The sequence below is a fragment of the Pelmatolapia mariae genome, linkage group LG9 (genome assembly GCF_036321145.2).
Source record: "Pelmatolapia mariae isolate MD_Pm_ZW linkage group LG9, Pm_UMD_F_2, whole genome shotgun sequence".
NCBI lineage: Eukaryota > Metazoa > Chordata > Actinopteri > Cichliformes > Cichlidae > Pelmatolapia > Pelmatolapia mariae.
Genome location: NC_086235.1, coordinates 24,508,133 through 24,532,846, shown reverse-complemented (window position 1 = coordinate 24,532,846; position 24,714 = coordinate 24,508,133). Strand labels below are relative to the sequence as shown.

General features: G+C 40.8%; 1 protein-coding gene across 1 annotated transcript in view; it reads right to left on the bottom strand.

Annotated features, from left to right (window-relative positions):
* The window catches only part of ofcc1 (orofacial cleft 1 candidate 1), a 120,055-nt gene that overhangs the window by 37,552 nt on the left and 57,789 nt on the right, over positions 1 to 24,714 (bottom strand). The window contains exons 11-17 of the mRNA XM_063483218.1: positions 23,913 to 24,036; positions 18,988 to 19,230; positions 15,775 to 15,923; positions 15,347 to 15,461; positions 14,211 to 14,508; positions 8,345 to 8,436; positions 6,410 to 6,555 (exon numbers count right to left, since the gene is read on the bottom strand). Of these exons, the coding sequence (XP_063339288.1) occupies positions 6,410 to 6,555; positions 8,345 to 8,436; positions 14,211 to 14,508; positions 15,347 to 15,461; positions 15,775 to 15,923; positions 18,988 to 19,230; positions 23,913 to 24,036 (1,167 nt within the window). The remainder of the gene's footprint in view (positions 1 to 6,409; positions 6,556 to 8,344; positions 8,437 to 14,210; positions 14,509 to 15,346; positions 15,462 to 15,774; positions 15,924 to 18,987; positions 19,231 to 23,912; positions 24,037 to 24,714) is intronic.

Sequence of the window (24,714 nt, the reverse complement as noted above, 5' to 3'; positions counted from 1 at the left end):
AATTTAGCATTGTGACTCTTGCATTGCCTAAACTCCTCCTGCAAAAACATTTTGGCTGCCTCGCACACATTGGAATAGTTTAAATGCATAAATGAGGTAGCTGTTTCATTGCTGAGGAACATGTGGCGTTTTTATGGAGTGCCTGACTTAGCACGAGAGGGAATTAAAAAATGGAAATGGCAGGTCCCTTGGTGCACCATAAAGTAGGGTGGAAACATTTCAAATGCAGATGCACCTGGGATGGACAAACACATACTGACTTTGCGAGTGCTACACACACACACACACACACACACACACACACACACACACACACACACACACACACACACACACACACACACACACACACAAATGGTGCAACTACCACCACCCTGGTGCTCAACAATGAAGAACAGGTTGTTGTTTTCTCGCGCTCTCTCTAAATGTTTTGGGGGGGCGCTGAGAAAATACAGTGCTAGTGGATGTGCAACACAATAAGCGATAAATGCAGAACAAATAAATGTTCCACATCCATCCATTCAGCAATCTGTGTGAGGTGTACGGGGACGGGTGCTGCAGAAGCTGAGTATGGCCCCCCAGAGAGTTGCATCAGTATTTAAATGGATTTCACTTTTTTGACCTTGCTTCATAACTGCAGGACATTGTCACCAGAGAGATAGAGACAGGATGGAGAGGGAAAGATGGAGAAAATGAGAGGCAGAGAAGTGAGATAAAGACGGAATTAACAGGAGGGAGGGAGAGGAAGAAAGGAAATAATAAAGAGCTATAGAGTCTAACTGTGCGGGTACGCAGAGATCAATTAAGTGAGTGCTAAAGACAAAAAGCAAACATGATGTTTGACTTGAAGACATGGCCTGAAATGCCTTTTGGAGTAGGAGTGTGTAACTCTCAAACCACTCTCTTCTGGGTTTTTTTTTCCCAATCCCAGGCTTTGTTACAATACATTACCACTAATGGGGGCCAATTATGTTCACTGATGTAATGTTTTGTTATTGATTCAAATGTTTCATTCAAAGGAATCCAGCCTCAACACAAATATGGATTAACAAAGATCATGTTTTTTTATAGATACTATAGCCGTAACTGTCTCCAAGCAAATATAAGAAGAAGGTAAATGCCTGTCAGGCCTGCTCCACCTTTGTTCGCTGCTGATAATAATAGCTAAAACGTGTGCAGATGACATCATGCATATATATATATATATACAAACGCTGCACTGTGCAACTGCAACTTCTGATTACATCGGCATCCAGAGAGCTTGTCAGTTATAGTATCAGAGCTGCCTGTCAGTAATATTTTCCTAAGAGTTCACATTTATTTGCACAGGACACAGTCCATTAGTGCATGTTTGTGCTACAGTGCATTGGCTGTTACATAGCTGCATGTAAAACTTGTAATTTCTGGAGGAGTTATGTGTTTATATAACGCTGGGGAACTAGTGATTACAGATATAAAAGAAAAAAGGAAGAGCGTAAGTTAAGTGCCACCTCTGGCTTAGCTCTATTTTTTCAAGTGCACACAAAGGCCTCATGCACAAATCATATGCAATCACTCATATATTCTTACCTATAGCTCCTGCCACTTTTCAGTATCTGACACCTCCCTTCTTTCCCACGTGTCAGTGTGAAGCGCATTCATTTGACCCAGACCACCAATGGGACCGCAGTATGCGCCCACTGATGCGCACCATCAGTGTGAATTAACCAATCATATTGCAGTGTTAGCCTGTCAAGGATGTGACAGCTCTGATTTCCATAAAGGAAGCGGCATGTTGATTTTGCGAGTATGTGTCTGTGAGATCTGAAAGTGACCCAGGGCACGTCTGGCCACTAAAAAAAAACCCTAACATGTGCACTCGGGCCGTGGTAGCCAGGGGCCACTCTTTCACACATGCAAGCAGGTACTTGGGCATGCAGAAGCGCAGACACTTCCCTGCCCTCTCAGTACAGGAAAGAGCCCTGGAAAGCACTAGAGAGTTAGGGGTGACTAGCACCACCACGTCTCCACCCACTTATCCTACCAGTATTACATCAGAATTTATTGACCCTTGCACAGAGTTGTGATTCGTAGCTGCAGTTTGCAGAGGATTGACAGCCTGAAACTGGGTGTTATTTCAGGTGTTTTTCTGCTTTTTTTCTGTACACAACTTCAGGCTCAGCTTTCTTTCTCTCCACGACAGTTACTGGTCTTTCCCAGGCGTGTGGCACTGCGGGGCTGCACGTTACCCTTGTTATAAACACGTAAAATAGAATAACACTTAACTTGGAATCTTATACTTGAGCGAGGAAACATACTCAAACAGATGGAGGGCACAGAATGATAGAGACACAGAGATACACATCAGGGAGCGCTCCTATAGGCTCGGTTGGGGGAAACGGGTGGAGAGGAACGTTGGTCCCCAACGAGGCGAGTTAACTGGGGGAAATTAGGTCAGTGTGTTCCCTCTGACTCCACAGCAAGAGCAGGCTGTGCGTTTGTCTGTGTGTGTGTGTGTGTGTGTGAGTGTGTGTTTTCCAGTGCACCTACAGTATAATACTGCACCACTATAGCAACATACTGTGCTACACAATCAAGGTCTGCTCCTGATTTCGTGTGTGTGTGTGGATTTGTGTACCTGTTTGAGACTTATTAGCATATGAGCTACTGTGCTACCAAAAGTTCAACCTAACTTTAATCTAGTTCACTGTCACCGCAGTGGCTTCTTCCTTACTTGAGTCCAGACTTAACGGCGGTGTTTGAGAGCTGCAGCAATAACAGCTGAAACTGTATTTATTATTATTCATTCAACTTATCTAACTGAGACGGCAAACAAGCATGTAACTAATCACGGCATCATAATTAGCAGCAAAATAGTTCAGATTTTGAAACAACTACATAAAGATTAAGCGACATTTATCCCCAAATGACCAAACAGCATTTTGTAATAAAAGCTTTGGGGACAGATGGGGACAGTCCTGCAGCCAGTTGTCCTCCAGAGAATGAAAATGCTCTCTGCTACCTTCAACACAGCTTTGTCTTCACTCTCGTTCTTCATGTTTCCCGATCAGGACGAGTCACACATACTATAATTGATATGAGATTTAGGGGATATATTTCAGTGTAATTAGAATCTTGATAATTGGACTAATTAGATCTAATTGCTATATGAGAATGACTTTGATTAAAGCAGGTTTCTCTCCTCAAAACGAGAGTAGGAAAAAAAAAACAGTTGGGTGACATTGATGAGGTATAATACTACACTATAGCAATTTGAAAATAATTGTGTAAGCATGTGGTACACTACATAGGAAGAGGGGTTTTTCCAGGTATATATTATCAGATAAAAACTAATAGTAATTATAATTATTAGTAATAATTCATCAATATCACACGTGATGAGGTTTGCACAGGTCGAATGTGAGCTACCATTAGTATCTCATCACTGTGCTGAGTACACAAAATGTAAAATACTGCCAAAGTAGCCTTTAAAGTGTAAAATTAATTCAGCATGTTTATCCTCGACCAAAAGCATTAAATTGGCCCGATCGAATTACAGCAGCCATATTGAATCAGGTGCTTTGATTTTGCTCAGTGCTATTCTGTGAGAAAAAAAGAGGAGTATTGAAAATTACACTTGTAGACATCAAATAAACTGGAGGGTCGGCTGGAGTCTTTCATGCGTGTTCAAACAGATATCAGCGGCACAGTAACGCTTGACAAAAAGATCATTCCTGACATGTTTTCATTTGCCCAGAACTAATTTGCAATTGTCAATACCTGCAGTTAAAAAAAGTGCATAGCATAGTGTTTTCTTTGATTTTTGACTTCATTATTTTTTTTTTTTATTTCTATGCCTTTTTAGATCACCAGTGTGGAAATGTGAAAACAATTACACAAGAAAGCCTGATCCTCACCCAATGAAACAAAGACTTTAAGTAAAAAATATACATGTGTGTACTATAATATATAAACAATCATATGCATTGGAAACATCTCCTCCCAAAAGATGTATTTTGCAGTATTTCTGTCAAAGTAGATGACGTTGTCACCATTTGGAATAAAAAAAACTTTTACATAAAACCTCTAGAAGTTTTCATTCGTGTCAACTTGGTTCTACTTGTATCAGTATTATGTTTTTATGTAGTTGATACATTTAAAAAAAAATTTTTTTTTATCCAATTTACAGTCCCACCTGTAACGCACACACAGTCTAAGCACTTGTATACAGGTCCCATACATACTGCAGATCTCTTTAAGACATTAGCCTACTTCATTCCAATTCATCGCACTGCATTTATTTTACTTGATGAATAAAGTGCTCCTGACTGCGACACATAAATGAATGCACTATGTTAAACCGCTCGTGTGATTCTCCGACTGTCTGAACTGAATCTTACTGTTTCAAAGTCTTTGCTTAATAATGCATGAGCATCTGATTTGCACGTTTGTGTCAGGACGCCTTATAAAAATCTCAATGAGCTCAGTCTCTTGTGGCTCAATAGATGGCAGTAATATCCCTCAATCACTTCAGTATGATTCCTTTCCTCAGTTAAAATACAAGAATATACAGGCAAGTGTGTGTGTGTGCATACTCTACTCGCTTGCATAGTTAAAAAATACTGTACACACCCTCTGTCTCTCACATTCGTCTACAGATGCGCATAAACACAGACACAGAGATAAAAACCCGAGCTCCCAAAATGCCAAAAGACGACGCGGGGCGAGATGACATCATTAAGGCAAAATAAATAAAAAAATATCTGTAAATAATCCCTTTTGTCGGCATCTCTGTCAGTCCTCAGGTAATGTAGACAAACCCAGAATAAGTCAAACAACACAGTGGGAGAGACAGATGAGAGACTGCTGCGTCTTTAACGTCACCGTGAAAGCCAGCACTGCCACTGTATCTTTCTAATAGTCTGATTAGGTGAGGGCAAAAAAAATAAATAAAATTATCAGCCTTTAGCTCAAAGATACTGTAATGTGTGTGCTTGTAAAGATGAAATCAATAGCAGCAGCACCTTCACAGGGCATCAGGGAACAGCCGAGTCTCCAACTCAATACAATCCGTACCTATAACTGACAGAAATGTCTCATCTCACAGAACCCAGCAACTGCTCAGAGGTAAGAAGCGGCACTATGAATAATCGTGAAAACCATTTAATTGTGTCCCTTTGTGCGCAGTCTGCCCGGGCTCTGTGTTCATTTTTTATTTTTTTTTGTATTCACTTTCCCTCAAGATAGTCTCTATGTCGTCATTTGTTGGCAGGATACGCTGGTAATCATTTGAATTCCCTCAGTATGTTCAGAAGATGTCAGGGAGTAGTCTCTGATCTTGTTTAATATGTGACCAGCAGCTATAAATTACAAACTCCCAGAAATGAGGAAACATGGGTACTTATAAATCTCCAGGGAGCGCTCGCTTTATGTCTCTCTTGCACATACATACAGTAGACTCTCTCTCTGTCTTTACTCTCCCCCCCAGTGCAGTAATGGTAATCTCCTCCCCTCAATTTAGTTGACATTCAAATAAAAACAAATACCTGTGACTTTTCTTGTTGAAATAAGCAATTTTGCTCTCAGTCTGTTTTGATGCTCCATGGGCATGCGGGTGCTACCTAGATGCTTTTAGCAAATTTGGCCGAGGTGTTTGAAATTCGGCGCTCTGTTTGTATTTCATACATTCTTGTTTTCTCATTAAAATCAAATGCTGTGAGCCACAATAAAGATGAAACGTAATTTCCACGCATTTTTGCAGAGGACTGGGAGACAACAACAAAAAAAATTCACGGGGACATTATTGTTATAGCTTGAGCAGCGTTTGGTTTGGCTTTAAATGCGACACTGTCACAAAGCAAATTAGCTGGAATACGACTGATTATTTTGTCCTGAAAAGCAAAGCACAAAGAAACACTGTGCAGTCTTGAGATCTAAGTCAAATGTAGGCAAGTACAGATTTAATTAACAGACAAAAGAGGACTTGTGACTTCTGAAAGTATCAAATATAAAAATGATAGTATTGTGGGCAGCTGAATTTCTGTGATTCCTCACCAAATTCTTATGGAGTGCTTTCCTTTCCTTCGGGACAGATGAGGCCATCAGGCTCTGGAAATTGCTTTGAGTGTGCCTTGTTTATGTTGGGAAATTAAAATTGAGTTATATGCGATTTAAGCTATACCAAATGCAAACTCATTTGGATTCCCCTTGAAAGACACTCGACTACTTTATCTATATCTGTTAAGGAGGTGTTATAGGCACGTCTTGTTGTCAGAGTCTGTCTGGTTGATGCTGTACATTTCAGCGTCTGTGAGGCACAGAAACCACTTGTCACCCACGTTTTTCTTTCTTTTGCTTTTTTTTTCTTTTCTTTCCCCCACACATTTGAATTTTGCAAGGCTGAGCCAGGATAATGAGTGGTGAGACTTACTGTAGGGAGAATGTATACTCCTCCATCTCCTCCGCGGAGAGGTTCTCCATTGAAGGCTGCATCTTCTGTTTGTCTGCCTGCCGAGGCGGTGCACTTCTGCCGCTCATGCTGGGGCCACAGCTATTTGTCTTCTTGATTGGCTTCTTCTGTGAGGAGCAGAAATCGGGGAGAACACATGCGGATGTCATTTGTAATCAAAGCAGGAAACAGGCCTCTGAATTTATCTTGGGGGATGCACACGGTGACAGTGACAGTGTGCGTGGCACTTTGGAGCCTCTCCTATATCTCACCCGCGCCTCAATTGACACGAGACAAGAATGACGGCAAAATCGCATACGGCATGCCATCCTTCAACTTGAGTTCATTTGGGAAACATGCGTACAGTGATGGTGGCGTTAAATATGTGATATTTGAGCAGCTGGCACTGTTTTTTTCCACACAAGTCGTTTACTGTCATCGTCATAAACACAGTCAAATGGAGTTAGGAAGTGGGGTTTTAAATTTTTCACTAAGGTACTTGGGAGCAGATATTATTTGTTAAGCCGCCAACATGTTAACGGCTTGCTTTCCCTGGCCGTGTCAGCCCTGCCTGTGTTGCCCTTGGGTGGGCTTAGTGCCTTTCTGCTTGAAGTTGTGAAATACACACTGATGTATGTTAATGAGATCCACAGTTTGGAATAAGCAAGCTGCCTCTTTCTTCCGCCCCTTTCTGACTCTACCTCTCTCCGTTTTATTTTTTATTTTTTTCTTCATCTTCGCTTTCCTCCATCCCTCTCTGTCTCTCCCTCTGAGATAAACTAGGCCCAGGAAGTAGTAAATGGGCAGAGTCCCATAAAAGCTCCATCCGTTTTCATAGGGCAATCTTTGCCAAAGCAAGCTTGGATTCCAGAGTGATGATCACAATAAAAAGGTGGAAAAGAGTGAGAGAAAAAGGCAGAGAGAGGGGGGGGAAAATGCAGGAGATATACCACAATGTTCTCCAGTGTCTCCACACAATAAATTTAATGCAATACCTTAAGAGTGGATTCCGTATATAGCTGAATTCCTGCCCTGTGGGCAAAGTGGTCGCCTGGAGAAAATTCATTTTAATTAGGCCTGCACTGCAGGTTGAAGGGCTGAAATCTGATCCCTAGCGCTTCCAGGCTGGGGCAGGTTGGAGATCACTCCACTTAATCATTAGACAACTGGGTTCCAACCAAGACATTTGACAGAGTTAGCAAGGTTTTAACGATAGGCCAAGAGGGGAAGGAAAAACATGGTCTGCAGAGGCTGCGGAGATATAAAACCTCATATCAACAAACTCATTTATTTAACAGGTCATCCCTGATTAATGGTGGTCCGAAGAGCCTCTTGTACATCAGCAGGAGGAGGTTAGTAGGAATAAGGACGGGGAAGAAAGGGTGGTGGGTATATGTGTTTGAGAGAAGGAGGCTTGATGTTGTTCACAGGCGTCTAACTACCTCAACAATAACATCACAACAACAAAAGGCCGCAGCAGAGGCACAATGGAAGGGGCGGACCGGGAGGCAGCAATGCCAGATCAGCACATGGAGTAATTTTGCAATTACCACTTCAAAGTATGGCAGGTAACACGCAGGCTTTGATTAATTTAGCTTAAGTCTTCTGCAGCCCAGGAAGAGGCGTGTTTAGAACGGTTTGGAGGAAAAAAAAAAAAAAAGGCGAGGCCTGGCTAGCGTTGCTGATTTCACACAATTTGAGCTGCTTTGGCTTGTCAAGCAGATCAAAACTGGCTTTGAAGGCTGAAAAATACCTGTTAGTGTGAAATGTATTTTGACAAATCTCAGATAATAAGCCGGGGAGGTGCGCGCAAGGCCGCAGAGAGGGGCGGGAAGGAAAGGGAGGGAATGGAAGGGGAAAGCAGAAAGGGTGCTCATTTTAAGGGTGGGAACACTTCCCCTTAAATCACAGTGTTACCTTGTAGTGATTCCCACCCTCTGCTTTCTCCCTGCATGGATCACTCTTCTCTCCGGTGCTTCCAGAAATGGCTCCTGATGAGAAATTCTTGCCTGCATGCCCAAAAGAGAAATAATGTGCAGTAAGTGTAAAGAGGAAAAGAATATTTAAGGTTGTTTTCTCTTGCATACCACACTTTATCATTATAATTTCAGGGCTGAGGAATATTAATACACCTATATAATAAAAAAGGGGGAAGAAAAAAATATATAGAGAGATACAGTAAGATATATAGATATGGATATATATGCAATTACAAATGATGAAAAATCAAAAAATAAATTAAATTTTGGTTATGATACGTTTTCACACATTTTCCCATCATTTCCCTTCTTCTGAAGTGTTTTTCATCCTCCATTTCTTTTTTTTCTTTTCTCTGTCTCGCATTTTTTTTCTTGCTGTAATTTAAATGGTAAGCCGCCAGATGTGTGTCTCATGCTTGAAGAGTCGAAGATCTGCATTATTTAGCATATTAACATTCACAGAATTTAAAAAAGGGTTCCTGCTTTGCCTGGAGGTTGCAATTAAGTAAACCTTAGCTTGATACATGTAAAAATCTCACTATGTGAAACTTTTTTCCCCCCGTGGAACCAATCACATCTATATAATACATATGGAAGCCTCAGCAATGATATAATTTTTCTCCTGCTGTGGGATTAAATATATCAGTAATAATAACTTAAATATTAGCCACACATCAGAAATCCTCCTGACAGCTAAATTTTTACTGCATTTAAATGGCAGGAAGATTCTGCTCACCTCTATTTTTCACAGAGTCTGAAATCAGATTTCACACAGATGTAGTTTTTAATTACCACCCCTTTGCTGGTAAACATTTGCCCTGGTGTTATAGTTATTCTGTTCTCAGGATAAAATTTTTATTTCTACATTATAAAGACGTTACATAACCGTGTACTCAGTTGTGTGGTCACATCAGGGCTTGGGATAAACACACTTGCCAGCCACAAGATTAAAACAGCAGGTGACTAGAACTGACCACTTTGCTAAATGCAATGTTTTGCTCTCTTTCTTGTTATTTACTGCAGGCCGGGCCCTTTCTGGTTTCAGTGACCTCCTCCAGAAGACTCTAAGCCAAAAAGTGCTCAGTAATGACTCAAACAAGGAGAATAAGAGCCTGAGAAATATACCTGGTCTTTCAAACTCCCTTATTACCAATTCAATCGAGCATTTACAGTATGCACAGAGACTCCACCCCTGCAAACCACAGGAACTAAAGGATCTAAACACCATGGGACACCTCCAGACATCCTCTGTGCCAGTTTTTACTGGTTAGAACTGGTTTGGTGGCATGAAAAGAACTTGCACAATATTAGACAAGTGATTTTAAAGTTGTGTCAGATTGGTGTGTCTTAGTATAAAGAGTATAAAAAAGTACAGGTCTTCAAGTGTCAAAAAATCAAAGAATCTTTTTGTAAACTATAGGATGTTACCCTATCTTGTTTTAAAAAGCATAGTCGGATTAAATAGCACGCAGTGACACTGCTGACTTTAGTTTACATTGGACAGAAGTCTTTTTAATGTTGCACATGAGCACTACGTCTGTGCTCATGTGCAGACAGTCTGAGTCAGAACAATGCAATGCTCTCACACACAAATACACACACCCCTCATACTCTATTAGCTGAAGCATCAACCACATAAACTCACAGACTTGGACCACCGTGGATTAGGATCTTTTCAGAGACTGTACTACCACACACACACACAAACACGAACTTATTACACTAGGCCCCACTTGCTTACGCTCAGACGCTATGGAACGAGAATCAGTGCGGAGGCAGCATCGACAGCTCTGACAGCTAAAGGCTACGTCCATGAACTCAGAGTGCTAGAGCTGCCACAACTCCAGCCTCCCCGGGCACCCAAGGCCAACAACAAACTCCTTGTTTTCCCCCCTGTGCTCTGAGCTATAAGACCAGAACACATACTCATCCACTGCACACACACACACTCTGTATTGATGCACCCACACACAAAAAGGCAAAGATATTAATATGTAGACACTTGCATATATGGACAAACATTTTCCAGGGTAGAAATGTAAGAGTCTACCTCACAAAACGCATAACTCAACGCGCCTCTTTTCTTTCTTGCTTACACACAAAAACAGGCCAAGTAAAGATAAAAGCCCGAGGCCTGTAACACCATCGAGACCCCATCACTGTGTTACTGGTGAGATGGAACCAGACTGAGATGGCAGTTCTTGTTCACCTAGGCCCTTAATTGCCTGATGACTGGTCCAAATTTACAGAGGAATCGAAGGTTAGCAACTCACGGATTACCCTTGAGTCTGTCAGGCTCTCATGTTGAGGTTGCTATGATACGGTGCAGATTTATTGTTGCTTCACTCAAGTTTTTTTTCTTTCTTTCTTGTAATCCATTGCATTTTAATGACTATCAAACACTGCAGTGCATACTAATGTCTAAATAGTTATGTGCCATTATATCAGGAGTTACCGGTAAATTCTGTAGGTCTTGCAGGTTAAATCTGTCTACATCACACCTGCTGAATCAAACACAGCCTTCACTTTTCTGGGAATTCACCTTTCATTGTGTTTGTCCCATGCAGTCTGCTTATACTAAAGTAAAGCTTTAAATGTGTGTTTCTGCATACATTTGGAAGTTGGACATTAACATTGTCGAATTAATCATCAGGAAGTGGCATGCGGCTGATTGAGAGTTTATGATGTAACATCGCGGTTTGAAATGCTGATGACTGGGAGTGGCCTGGAGGGGGGAAAAAACATCCTGAAAGTAAAGGGCAACGCTCCAAAAGAGAGATGAGATGAGGAATCCTCGAAATCACCATCTATGCTCAAGGGGATGGATGTTAAGATGCCTTTGTGGGATAAAATAAATAAATGAGTTCAAAAAATGAGAGAAAAAAAGGAAGCAGTGTCATAGTTACGGCAGACTCATCTGCATGCTCATAGTGGTCCACTAAAGGCTATCATGAAACAAGATGCTAATCTAATTAGTCATTTGGGTTCAAGTAAACCCATACTAACTGGATCATTCGGTTAATGCGAAAGGTCACTTAACCCATTGTGCCTCCAGCCGATCACTGCGGTAAAAAGCCAAATACACTCCGTTCTGCTTGGACAAGTCAACTGACGTAAATCAGATTATTACCATCCGATAGCTAATAATAATAATCTGAAACAGAAACACATTAATGCCCACATAAAATTGTTTTGATTGAAACTCGTCAGAGTTATAATCTTGGTTTGGGATGTCAGGTTTCGTTCCGTATAGACACCTCACCAATGCTGTGTTTCTTCTGTGGGGATTAATTAACTTAAGGCCCGAGGAATGCAATCTTCAAGTCTCACTGTCAAGCTCTGCACTGTGCAGATTATCACAATGACAAGAGATCTCCATATACTTGTCCTGACTCAGAGACAAATGGGTAATGAGGAAAATCTAGGCGTTACATGCAGAGAGAAAGTGAGCTCCACGCAGAAGACATCAGAAACAGGGAGGCATGAAATAGGAAGGAAATGTCTGAAAACCCTCAGACTTGACTAAAAACTGAGAAGGAGGTGGGGTAAGGAGGTAATTCGTTCCTCTTTTCCTTGCTGAATTGGATTTCCATTTTTGGCTAGGTTAAAGTTGTCCATCCAATCGCTCCATTCAACCTTGACGTATCACCCCATCTGAACACCATAATTCGCTCCAGAGGTAATGCAACATGAACGGATCTGTATGCAAATGAGGCACAAACGTCAGGTCGGCTTAGGGAACGGCGCAGATGAGGTGTTGTGCAGGACACCTTTTGATCCGTTATTTCACTTGCGGATTGGGTTCACTTCCCAAGCAACCTCCTCACCTGTGAGAATGTGTGTGCGTGCGCACAAGTGCGTGTGTGTTGACATCTCTGCCTGCGTGCAAGCCAGAGTTTGAAGCCGTGTGCGGTGAAGAGACCTGGTACCTTTTGCCTTGTGTGGCAGAACATAAATCTCCCATAGTGAGTGCTCCTCTCCCTCCCTCGCTCTCTTTCTTTCTCTCTGGAAAGGCAGTCAGTTCGTTGGGGACACTTCCCTTGTGGGCGTTAGGATCTCTGTGGGGGGTCACAGGTCAGCCAGCGGAGGAAGCGACAAGCTGTGAAATGTAAAAGACCAATTTCTTCCACATGTTTCAGTGCTGGGAGAACACTGCCAAGCTGTCAGCCGGCATCACGTTTAAAATGGGCCAGGGTGCTACCCAGCAGACCTGTCACAACTCATTTGTAATTAAAAAGCCTGTGTGATGTTTAAAGCAGAGCACCCCAGAAACTTTTGAGGACTGTTAAATAAAGATGAGCTGTGCGTGCAAAAAAATAGAAAGAAAGAAAGCCAGAAAAGGAAAAAAGGGCCAGTGTATTAATAACAAAGAAGCTAGCCGGCCGTCTTTGTTGAGGATCAATACCAAATGAGTCTGCACTTGATTTGTGGCAATGGCCAGAATGCTAGATGACTAAAACTAGTATGTTTTTTAAAATAAGGAGATGGACTCTAATATTATCATGATTATTATTCTCAACAAAATCATTAGCCCCAATTAAATGTGGTTATGATTAAGTATGTGATTTCAGCATTTTTATCGCTTAGCTCAAACTTTGGACATTGTAAGATTCATGCTTATATCACTTCACTCCACTTCAGTAATGAAATAAAGCAAAAACTATATTAACCCAGACCCTCTACTAATATACATGGGTTGGACCACCACATAAGCAAGGAAACCATAAAAAAAAACATTTCACCTACGTAGCTAAACGATACCTTAATACCTACGTTGTATGACACGGGATATTATCTCTGCATGCTGTAAAAAGAAAGCAAAGGAGCGCCCATCCCTCACTTAAACATGACTTGCATGTGTTAAGATTTAAAGTAACTACAGGACACAGGAAGAGGTCACACATATATGAGGGAACACACGAACTCTAAAAGCCTCTCCTTGACTTGAAGCAACAGTAAAGAGTGAACCAAGATGAAGTCTCATAACTAAATCTAAAATTTCATCATCTGTTTTATATCTTATCTTCCTAAGGAGAAATCATATAAAATAAAGCTAACCGGATGTTATTGAAATTGTGAGTTGTGGATAAAAAGGCAGATGAAGTTAAGATGGTAATCAGAAATGCATTGCAGCATGTAAGCGCCTACTATGTATTGAACTTAAAGAAGGAATTTCGGTCAACTGGCAGAAAATTGCTATATAGCTCTTTTTATAGCTCAAACTCGGTAATTATGAGTTAGTCATCCACAATGAACCAAAGCCAGACCGCAAAACACAGTAATGTGTGTCTTCCAGGTCATGTAAGCATGTAAAATGTTTAGTTTGGCTCAGCTGGACACAGAATATAAAGAAGAAAATGTGGTTATAAATTACAAAAACCTTTGTTCTGCTAATCATGGCAGCTAGGCTAACCACTGTTCACCGATAGCTAGCTTGATTGGACTTATTTAACCAGCACTTTACATGCCAGGTTTTTGTTTGCTTGCTGAAGTGGTGGTTATATTTATCTAAATGTCTGTCAACTATCAGGTTCTGCTAATGTTGTGCATGATACTTTGCCTATGCTAACACTAACATTAGAGTCTATATACTGGATTTTTACACATAATCTAACTGAGAAAACAAATATAATGTCTGTCTGTCAAGCCTTCCCCTACCAAACCCTACCCTCAAGCACATTCACCTCAGTGGAGCTTTGCCGTAAGGGAGGCCTGTCATTCTTCTTTTCCCAGTGTTGGTGACATTAGAGTGACATTTTCTCTACACTGTGGCATAGTTGGGGGTTGTAACATCGGAGCCCTACCTGGCAGAGATGAGGAAGAGCAAGCAGAATCAGCTGACAGGTTGAGAGGGGACCCCCGGTGAGAATGTAGCACAGTGGGATCTCCCGCTCTGCAGCTGGGGTCTGTACAGGCCTGCTGTTGGGAATGGGGATGAACGAGCTGAGGACAGAGCTGGTGCTGCGATGGGGGCTTGGGCTGGAGTGGCAGCTGGTTCTGGTGGACCTCAGATTGGGGAATGATAGGTTGTTTAGAAGAGGGGATTGATAGAGTGATGCAGTGCTCTGGTCCCCTAGATGCTCCAGATGGGAGTCTCTTTACCTAAAACACAAGAAACCAGAAGAGGAACAGGCCTGCTTCGCGTGTGTCAGAGGTCTGCATATGTGTTCAGTGAACATTAATAGCTTGTAATAACCGCTTAATGTTAATCAGTAGTTATGTGCATAATGTTCCATTGCATCACCATTGTTTGTGGGAGAACATCTTGCTGCATGTAATAACATTACAGGTGTTCAAAACTGCAGGCACAGAGAACTACTAGCATTTGTCAAAGTGTGCAGTAAAACAATTCAATTAAATCTATAAATGTGACAAGAATATTGTGCTTGTTGTTGTGCTGTGCATATGCAGAGATACAAAAAAAATATCCCACAGCAATCAAAGCAACCGTACCAACAGTAATGATAATGCAGTAATACAAACAACATGTCACAGTCAAAGGGACAAATAAAGAAGCAAATCCAAGACAGAGAGCTTTGTTCTGGTTTTTAATTCAATTAAGATGTTTACTAATCTAATCAATGCATCAGCTCTAATGCTTTCAGAATTGCTGGGTAAAGATGTGGTTCTTGTTTGCTCTCTGGGGCCAATTTTCAATTTCTCTGTAAAAGCTTTTTATCGTTGAAAATCCAAAAATCCAACCCCCCATCTTTTCAGATCCACCGTTCTGCCCCCTAAACATTCCAAATAAAAGAAGAGGATCAGAGTGAAAAAGACACAAAAAAATGGCACACACAAGCATATGGTTTATAACTGAGACCAAGAAATAAACACGCACATACTGTACCTGCACGCAATTACGAATTTAAATACAATAATCGAGAGGTTCGCGTCATCAAAACAAACATGTGAACACGGGGTTTCGTAATTGCACACACACCTGAAAATACAGGTTGCACAGCCAGTGGTCGAGATCAGAGGAGATGAGGGCTTCAATCTTTTTAAACTGGTCCAGCTGTGTGCTGGGCTCGCCCCTGATCAGTGGCGTTTTGAACCTGTGCACATAACAGAAACCTGTCACTGTACAACTAAAATCCTGATGAGGAAATACTCATAAAACCTGCAGGTTGCATTTTTTTGCACTGCAGATATTTTCTCTGAAATTGAATTACAGCCATCCATTTTCATTACCAGCTATCCTATCTGGGGCGGCTGGAGGGGTCAGAGAGGCAGGGTGCACATGCTAAAAACTAATACGCTTAAGCTAAAGAGCTTGTCTTTGGACTGAGTGGGGGGGAAACTCGCAGAATGACAGAGGGAAAACACGTGATGATCATTTTGCTGTTCATCACAGTGGTTTTGACTCACCTGCCCTCGACCAAACCGAGACTTGGCCCACAAGCAGGAAATGCTGCCCAGGCCAACGCAGAGCTGACGTGACTTCTATCTCCCAGTGCTGTGATCAGTTGGAAAACCAGCACCATGGAAGGGATGATATTACAGGTGGAAGGTAAGACCTGGATAAACATACAGAGAAATATAAGGAAAGAAGAAAGTTGCTCACAGTTTCAGTCAGCTGAGCGCACATGCCTGCAGGGCGCATGCATTAACGCATGCACACATGCAGACACATCAACAGCAGAGTATCTCATGCTAACTGCCTTTTAATCTACATCCTACACTTGAATCCTCCCGTAACTTATCTGCTGTCTTAGGATCGTTCTAAACTGCCACTCTAACCCATCGAGCTCAGAAAATTGCCTAAAAGGAGATGTCGGCGTGATAAAGACTGCGGCATCAAACACTGCGAAGAGGGCAACTCGAGTTTGCTGTTGTAGAGCGTGAGCTGACAGTTACCGAATTTGTGATTCAGAGAAGCCATCATCAATCAGACTGATAATATCAAGGGTGTCTTGCGCGAAGCAAAAATTGTTAGTGGTTAGCAGTCAATGGAAAACACATACATTCTTATTTACCCAGAGAACGGTGGGTTTGCTTAAAAAATGAACTGACAGTGAGGTGCATGCGACATCATCCATCACTGGGTGGAAATATTTTATCCCTTTATTAGTTGTAATGGAAAATGCAGAGGACTTGTTTTAACACATAAATCATTTGTATCCCGTTCTCTTCAACCCCCCGCCCCCCTGTAAATCAGCCTTTGGTATGCACCTGTGAAATGATGGGTAGTAGTGTCTGACTCAAGACATAAATTTATGGAATAATATCAGAGATTATAGATATTGAGGATATTCATATTATTCATTTACTGTAAGAAATGTGACCTGCATAAATAGTCATTTACGTGCGCACGCGCAGTGCCTTTGTGTAGACACGTGGGCATATGTGCGTATGTGGTGAGAGGTTTGTGAGACTTGATATGCTTTAGAGTTTTTTCTGCTCCTCTGTTTATGGAGGATCTACTTAACCTGGATATTTATAGTAATAGTAGTAGTTTTTAAAGTGTTGAGGGGAAATTAACTGCTACAGCTGTGTAGTTCACAGTAAACTGATAAAAAGTGATCTTTTAACAATAAGCACAACACATGACAAAAGATTTAAAAAGTGGAAAAGACAAGAATAAATTCATATACCTCCAAGGATCTTTCCTAATTTTCTTCCTGTCCACCCCCCTCCTCCCCTCTTTAATTAGAATGTGGATCTTTTTTTCCTTTTTCGGTATAAAACTCTAAAATGAGTCTCTGCCCTTCTCAACTCTTTTCAAGCATTCCCACTCTTCGGCATATCCAAGACATTTCAAAACTAAGCAGCACTGTTTCTGTCTAAATCCAAACCCAGACACACAAAGCAAAGGGTGAATGAAAAAAAGTGGGAGAGAGATATGGAGAAAGAGGAAAGGAAAATAAGCTCCTGGCTTCCTCCTACCATCACTAATTCCTCATTTCCTCTTAGAAGGCACTGCAAGCTCCACTGAAATCGCACGCTATCGTGTGGGCAAGAGGCGAGAGAGACGGAGAGAAAACCAGCTAAGCCAATCCTGGTAGTCTCAGACAAATCTGATCAACGTTCCAACTACTATCAATGAGGACAACAACAACTGGTTTGTCTATAAAGCACAGCTGAGGGCTTGGGGAGGAGAGGAGGGAAGGCAGAGTGACACGAGGCATTTACCATGCTGTACTTAAACCTTTTTTTTTTTTCCTCTTTCTTTTTACCTCTGACGCAGAGCCCAGGTTTTGCTTTCAGTTCGTGCCAGATTTTACCCCATCTTTTATGTTTCATGGGAGCTTGTGACAATATTATCAGAATGCTCTAGCTCAGTGAATACACCCACCAGCACGCTGACAGTGTCCACATGTGCTAAATGCTCCAGCTAGGCCTTTAGAGTTGCCATCACAACAGTGAAGAAATGCTTTCTCAGCCTGTATGAGACTCTATGGGATCAAGAGGGACACTGCATTTAGTGGTTTCTGTTTTAAGGTTTTGCTTGTGAATCTTTTGTACCGTGCACACATCATTGAATGAATAAACCAAAGAGTTCTAATCCACTGGTCAATATCGACCATCCATAATAAGTATGTGGGTTTTTTTAAAGATTAGCACAGCTTATATAGAAGATCCGCTCCTTCATATCCAAAGGTTTAGGAAAGGGGTTGTAAAATGTGCATAATTTCATCTAATGTAATCTCCTGTGTTGTTTCAATAAAAGAACCAAACGGGAAAACATATTTAGTCATCTATTATGCAATGGAAATGTAGGCTGACATTTTTAAAAATATGTTTCAAATACATATTTTTGTCAGTTCTGCCTAACTTTTCTATTTTTGCTTTTATTTGCCTTGATCCGGCTCAAGCATGTGGCAGATGCTGAAAGACACACAGGAAAGAAACGAAATGTTTCATTCCATTTGTACTCCATTTTTATTCCAATAAAACATTATTTCTTCTATATGAATGAATAATTGATATTGGATTTGATTTACATGCATGGATTAAATGTCATGTTTGAGAAGTTGTTGTTTTATTCATATAGGGATCCCTAGAGAAAAACCTAGAGGCTGTGTGTGACATATTTTCATATGCTGCCTTTACAGTAATATAACTTCTCATAACCCTTTCAGTGTAGAAACTGCTCCATCTTCACTGCAGCTGATGAAAATAAAGGCAGCAGAAGAAGAAAGAGAAATTCTGAAATAGCACCAGAAATGCAGTGTTGTAGCTTCTGTCGTTTTAGCACGTGCAGCTTTATTGTTTGACCAATTTATAAATATAATTTAATTTCTTGCCTCCTCAGTGTCAAAATTGCTTCCCAGTGAAAGATGTATTTTATATTTAGTTCCATTTTTCTTTGAAAAAATAAAAATTAAATGCAAGTTTTCCAAAAGTCAACTGCAAAAAAGAATTATACTATATTTATACTATTTCTTAACACTTAATAGTCACAAACCAGGGACAGGTTGTGTATTTTCCCTGATGTGTGTTGAGAGAAAAGGCATGTGACACTAAAATTAAAACTTTTCTTTTGTTGTCAGAGCTCCGTGGATATCGCCCCATTAGAGCACACCCCATGCTTTGCCCTGATGCTTAAACAAAGCTTATACAAAGTGAAATTGTGGCTACCATGAACAGACTCTGGTTAATGTGGAGGTCAATGTCGTAGAAGCGTCCCCGATGCACAGTGGGCTCAGTAGACGCTGCCCAAACATGTTGCCCTTTCTTACTGCACCAGGCCAGAGCTGGACCCCCTAGATGGCTGTGAAGTGCCACTCTGACAGTATAGAGACCCCTGGGAAGTCTGTCCCTCATGGCTCTTAGGCAACGCACACACACCTCCACGGGCTGGGGAGCACTCCTCTGGTCCGCCTACAAAAAAGTACAGGCTTGATTTTATTATCTTTCTTTATTCGTGGAAACTATGTGATTATAAAAATATTTTCTTAGAGAAAATACTGTTATTTAATCAACACCCTTATTGAACCAACACTTCTGTAACTTTGTAAATAACTGTGAGTGTAAATAAAGTTTGTCAAATTCTATTTGAACAGCTTTTCTCTATACTTAAATATAAATATAAATTATTGTATGCTAAGGAAACTACGGGGCAATTAATAATTATATTAATTGATTTTGCCTGTCAACAGTGTCTTTGACTGCTGAGGATATATGAGACCCCCTGAGGAGTTTGCCAAATGGCATCTTAACGTCTGTATTATTTATCATGTAAGCTAAATATTGTCCTTACTTTAATGCTGGTGGCAACATCATTAGAACAAACAAATAAACAGACAGACGGACAAACAAACTAAAAACCCTCATACGAGTATATCTTTCAAACAAGAATTACATTTTTATCTCTCAAAAAATAAATACTCAAATTACAGGTGTTTCAAATCTGATTCCACTAAAGACAAGCTCAGTAAAGTCACAATCTTCTATCTACATATCTCCATTCAATCCCTCAGCCTTTAAAGCTTAAGGCCTTGCTCAAGGGAATACCAACATTCCTTGATAACGAAACTAGATTCCCTATTCAGACGACTGGTTTAAAAAAAAAAAACCATCCTTGTGTTACTAAGATTATCCCGTTAACCTTCAGGCTACATCATTCCACTTGCAAATGTCTTTGTTTGCTTTGGTGACATGTGCCTTGTTTCAGAGCTTAGGATGAGTAATAGTCTAAGCAGGCTAGACAGTTATTTTTATTTTGTTCTAATGAAACATAATCAGACAACAATGTATATACTTTTTAGCCTTTTGTGTCCTATGGCATCTGTTGAACAGCAGTGGATGAAAAGTCAATCTAGTTTAAGCAGAAACCCCAGATCTTAGTCACAATTTATTTACTTTTTTAGCATAAACAGTAAATTTTGCCCATTGCTTGCCTTTGCATGGCAACGTTGTAATAACCTGTACAATGTAATTATGTGCTGTTTCTAAATTTCAATGCAATTCATATTTGAGTTTAGTTTAAGTGTAGGTTAAGATTACAGCAACTCCACTCATGAGTTCATGTTCCATCAGGGGCACTTGCAAGGCAGTCTGGAAAGAATGAGACCCTGTGGAGGTGTAGCTGCAGCATGTAATGTTCATGGCATGGACGTGTGCGCGCGTGCATGTGCATGTTTGTGTGTGTGTGATGTGACATCATGCACCATAAGCCACTTTACAGCATTTGCCATTTTGATTTCACACATCAAACAGGAAGCAGCACTGCAGCCACCTGATAGCAATCACAGATCACCACAACCAGCCGGAATATAAGCTTTCTTATGTGCACATGTCATTTTTAAAAATATATTTATTTTATTTAACCAGTAACTGCATATTTTATAATCATTTGAAAACCAGCAGGAGAAACTGTCCCATCAACACGGAATGTTAAAGTCTTATGGGTGATATATATATATATATATATATATATATATATTAGTCAATATACCACTTTTAAAAAACTAGAATAAAAGTTGAGCTTATAGTTTAACTCCATCTACTTCTGCTTATTCACATCATAACATCATTTACTGCAGGCTTCTAGCTGGATTGCAACTAATCCCCTCCCCCCCACTATATTTGACACATGTTAGTACTTTGTTGCTAAAATGCAAAGATTTAAACACAGAAACTCTGAAACACAGAAACACAGAAAATATTCTGTGTTTCTGTTAAAATATTCTCTACTCTTGGCTAGTAGAGAATATTTTTGTGTCATTGCAGGGGTGTTATACTAAGAACAGCATTGTGAGTACATGGCCATTGTAACCAAATCTATATGACGTTGGTAAAAATGGCTAACTGAATGTTAATATCTCCAAAAGTTGATTCTGTTCATCTGGACGTAGTGTTTTTGATGTTCATCTACGTCCGGATGAACAGAATCAACTTTTGGAGATTTACTTACCTGTGTGATTGAGCATGCATCAAGATGAATAGTAATATGGAAATAATACTCACCCTGATTAGTGTATTAATGGTCAAAAGTGACCATGCCAACAATATACTGCTGCAAATGCAGAATATTATGTGATTAATTGTCTTTTGATATTGAAATAATTATGCATTAACATCAAGATATTACTGTTTATCTACCAACCTATAGCATAGGATGGCATGAAATTTGGTCCTTACTTTGCTAAGTTGTCGGGTAATACAACTTTATAGTTATGTTACCATGAGACTACTGATACATTGCTATGATATTAACTACTTGTAACCTATCTGTAAGCTGCCATCTGATACTGAAGTTTTAAGCAGCTCTCCTGACCTAATCCTGCTGCCAGATGAAGGTAAATAAATCCACAATACAATTCGCACAGTGATACTCAACATAGCATCCTATCCTATCCTAAATAAGTGTTGACATTATCTAAGGTCCAACTTCTAATTCCTATTTATTTTATGTGCTCAAATTTACACCATGTTAACCAGTCGCCAGGGGCAAATTATGAGTGTTTAGCAATTAAAGACCTCAGTTCCAATCAATGATATAGCATCACTCAGGGGCTAGTGTCTATACTCACACGCACGCACTTTCACACAGTGCTGTTTGTACCTGAGATTGTTCCCTGCCATTTCACAGTCACGCACCACACACGTTCACCTAGCAAGGGCTGGCGATCCCCATTGCTCTGCCAGGCAATGCAGGGGTGTGTGTGCTGAGCCCTGCAGTAATGCCCCACAATCTCCCCACTGTGAGCATCTTTGCATACCAAAACAACTAAAACAATTTAGGCAGAAGCGAAATTAGTATAATTGGTGGCAAAGCCGTTTAGCCCACACATCTCACATTTGGGAGGAGGGGATGAAGACCTCCAAACCCCCACACTGGAACGAGATGTATGCATGCAGACAAGAAAGGAAGAGAAGGAGGAGGAGAAAGGAGCATAAAGAAGCACCGGAATAAAAAATAATAACGTCATACCGGTGTCCAATTTGTAAGCATTGTTATTATCAAGCCCACATGCTTGCACAGGCATCACAGGAGTCAGTCGAGACAGCAAGGTGAAGGTAAAAGGTGAAGTGAGCCAATTTTCCATATCAGAGGTGGTTTGTTTGCCCCAAGCTTGAGTTGTGCCTAAAGTGCCATAACATTACAGCACTCCTACAGATGAGATCAAAGGCTCCAGCGAGGGATCCTCCGTGGTTTTGCTGGCAAGCGGCCGTCCTTTCACTGAAATATCTTTTCAGGGCTTTCCACACATTGACTGATCACACAAAATGCACTCTTAATAGAGACAGGAAATGCCACATACAAAAACTTCCTTTCTTTCTAAGTATGGGCTAATATTCAGAGATTAAGCTTTCTCGTTAATTATTTTCATTTTAATTAGTATATCTTAATTAACAATGAACATTTACCCTTAAAATTTTTTGGCTTTGGAATGAAGGAGGGGGGGTGAAGAAAGGAGAGAATAAATATGACAATCTTTTTGGGACCTCCGGGCAGGATTACTGATGCAGGCTGCCTTAGTTATTAAACACGTTCTAAATTAAATGCCTCCATGAATTTTGCACAGAAATATATTTTCATAGTTTTGCATGCCAAATGTGACATTTTATATTTCAGATTCATCTCGCTGCAGTGATTTTAGGGAAATGTCATATAAACAAAGATTTTGTCATTTACCAAAGGAAATTACTATGCGTGGCAGGTTTGGCCATTGCTTTCTCTTCTTTCTCTCTTTCCCTCTCCCTCTTTTGCCCCCTATTCTGCCTGTGCTAGTTGTTTCAAGTCAGCAAGCCATAAAAAATCTTTATCTCAGTGAAACACAGCAATTTGGGAGATAATCGAATGGTGACTGGGGGGCACAAACGCCAGTCTGAGGAATTATACCACAATCTCCCCTGCATTTACAACCTTCCTCAAAGCCAGTTGTCACCCTGGAAGGAAAGCCCCCGACTGAAGATTCATTACATCTTTAAGCCAGCACGGTGGCATGGCAGCCTCATCCCCAGATGCAACACAACAGCACACTCCTCCCACAGCTGGTGATGCTACCACTAAAGCTGCAGTCCCCTTCTCTCTCTTTCCTACTCGGTTATCTTTTCTCTCCTCTAACTCTGTTCCCCCCTTTTTCATCTCTAAAGGCTCCCTTTTCCTCCTACTTATTTTGCAAAAACCAAAGACAGCATCCACACAGAAAAAAGATTCTTTATATGCTACGTAAAAATACATTGTGTCAATATATATAGAGATATTGTGACTACTTATTTAGCATGCTGTATAAGGAAAACTGTTTTAGTCAGTGCTGTATTGCAAATATATGTGCCTTTGTGCAGGCGTGTGCACATACAGGAGCGAAATTTGAAAATCTAGAAAATAAAGGATTTTTTTTTTGGATACTCTAACAGGTTACAGGATTTCACAAAATTACATCATTCATTTTTGTTGTAACAAACAACACTGTTTTTTTGTGGTTATTTATAAACACTTCAGGATCAATATCTTCTCCTGCGAGACCACCCTTTTACAGATTAAGGGTATGTCACTTCCTGTTGACATGCTTTCTGTCCTCGGTGAATGTGTGGCTCGCTCTAACAGATCTTACCTGCCACAGGGGCCGTGATGCTGCAGAGGAGGATTCTGGGAGCTCTGTCATCTGGCTGTATTTGGCCATCGCTTCTTCTTGGCCTTCCCCCAACGCTCTGAGTGACGGGCTTTCGATGTCGCTGCTGCTACGTGCACAAACACACACTTGTATGCGATGCGCACAAACGCAAGAGGCTAACCCTGTTAACAGCCACCTGCATTTTGGACCCTCTGTTGTTCCACTCTGTAGCCAACAGCGGCTCAATCTAATAACACCACAACAAAACACTTTCCACTGTCTCTCGCTCTCTCTGTCTTTCTCTCCCCCTCCTCTTTTTCTTCTCTCTGCCTTTCAATCTTATCAGTGGTAATGTAATAAGCGGTTGCTTCGCTCTGTCTCCTCGCCACCTCTCTTAATTCCTCAAAATAAAGCAATATCACAAGGGCCCTGGCCTGCCTGTGACTGGGGATAAGATGCTTGTAAAAGGGAGGATAATTCAGCAAATAAATGCTGCGCATCAAAGGCGAGCACTCTTTCTTTTCTTTCTCTCATTCACTCCCTCCTCTCTGTTTGCCTATCAAAAGTATTACATGTGCTTTCATCAGTTCACAACAAGGCACAATGTGCTTCCTAATGCAATTACTCAACCTCCATTAAATTAGAAACAGTGGAAACAAATGAATTACACATTTGTTACAAAAACCACAAGTCAGCTCCGTGTCTCTGCTCTTTAATTTTTTTTCTTTCACAGGCATAGAGAGAGAGAGAGAGAGAGAGAGAGAGAGAGAGAGAGAGAGAGAGAAAGTGAAATAATTTCTCA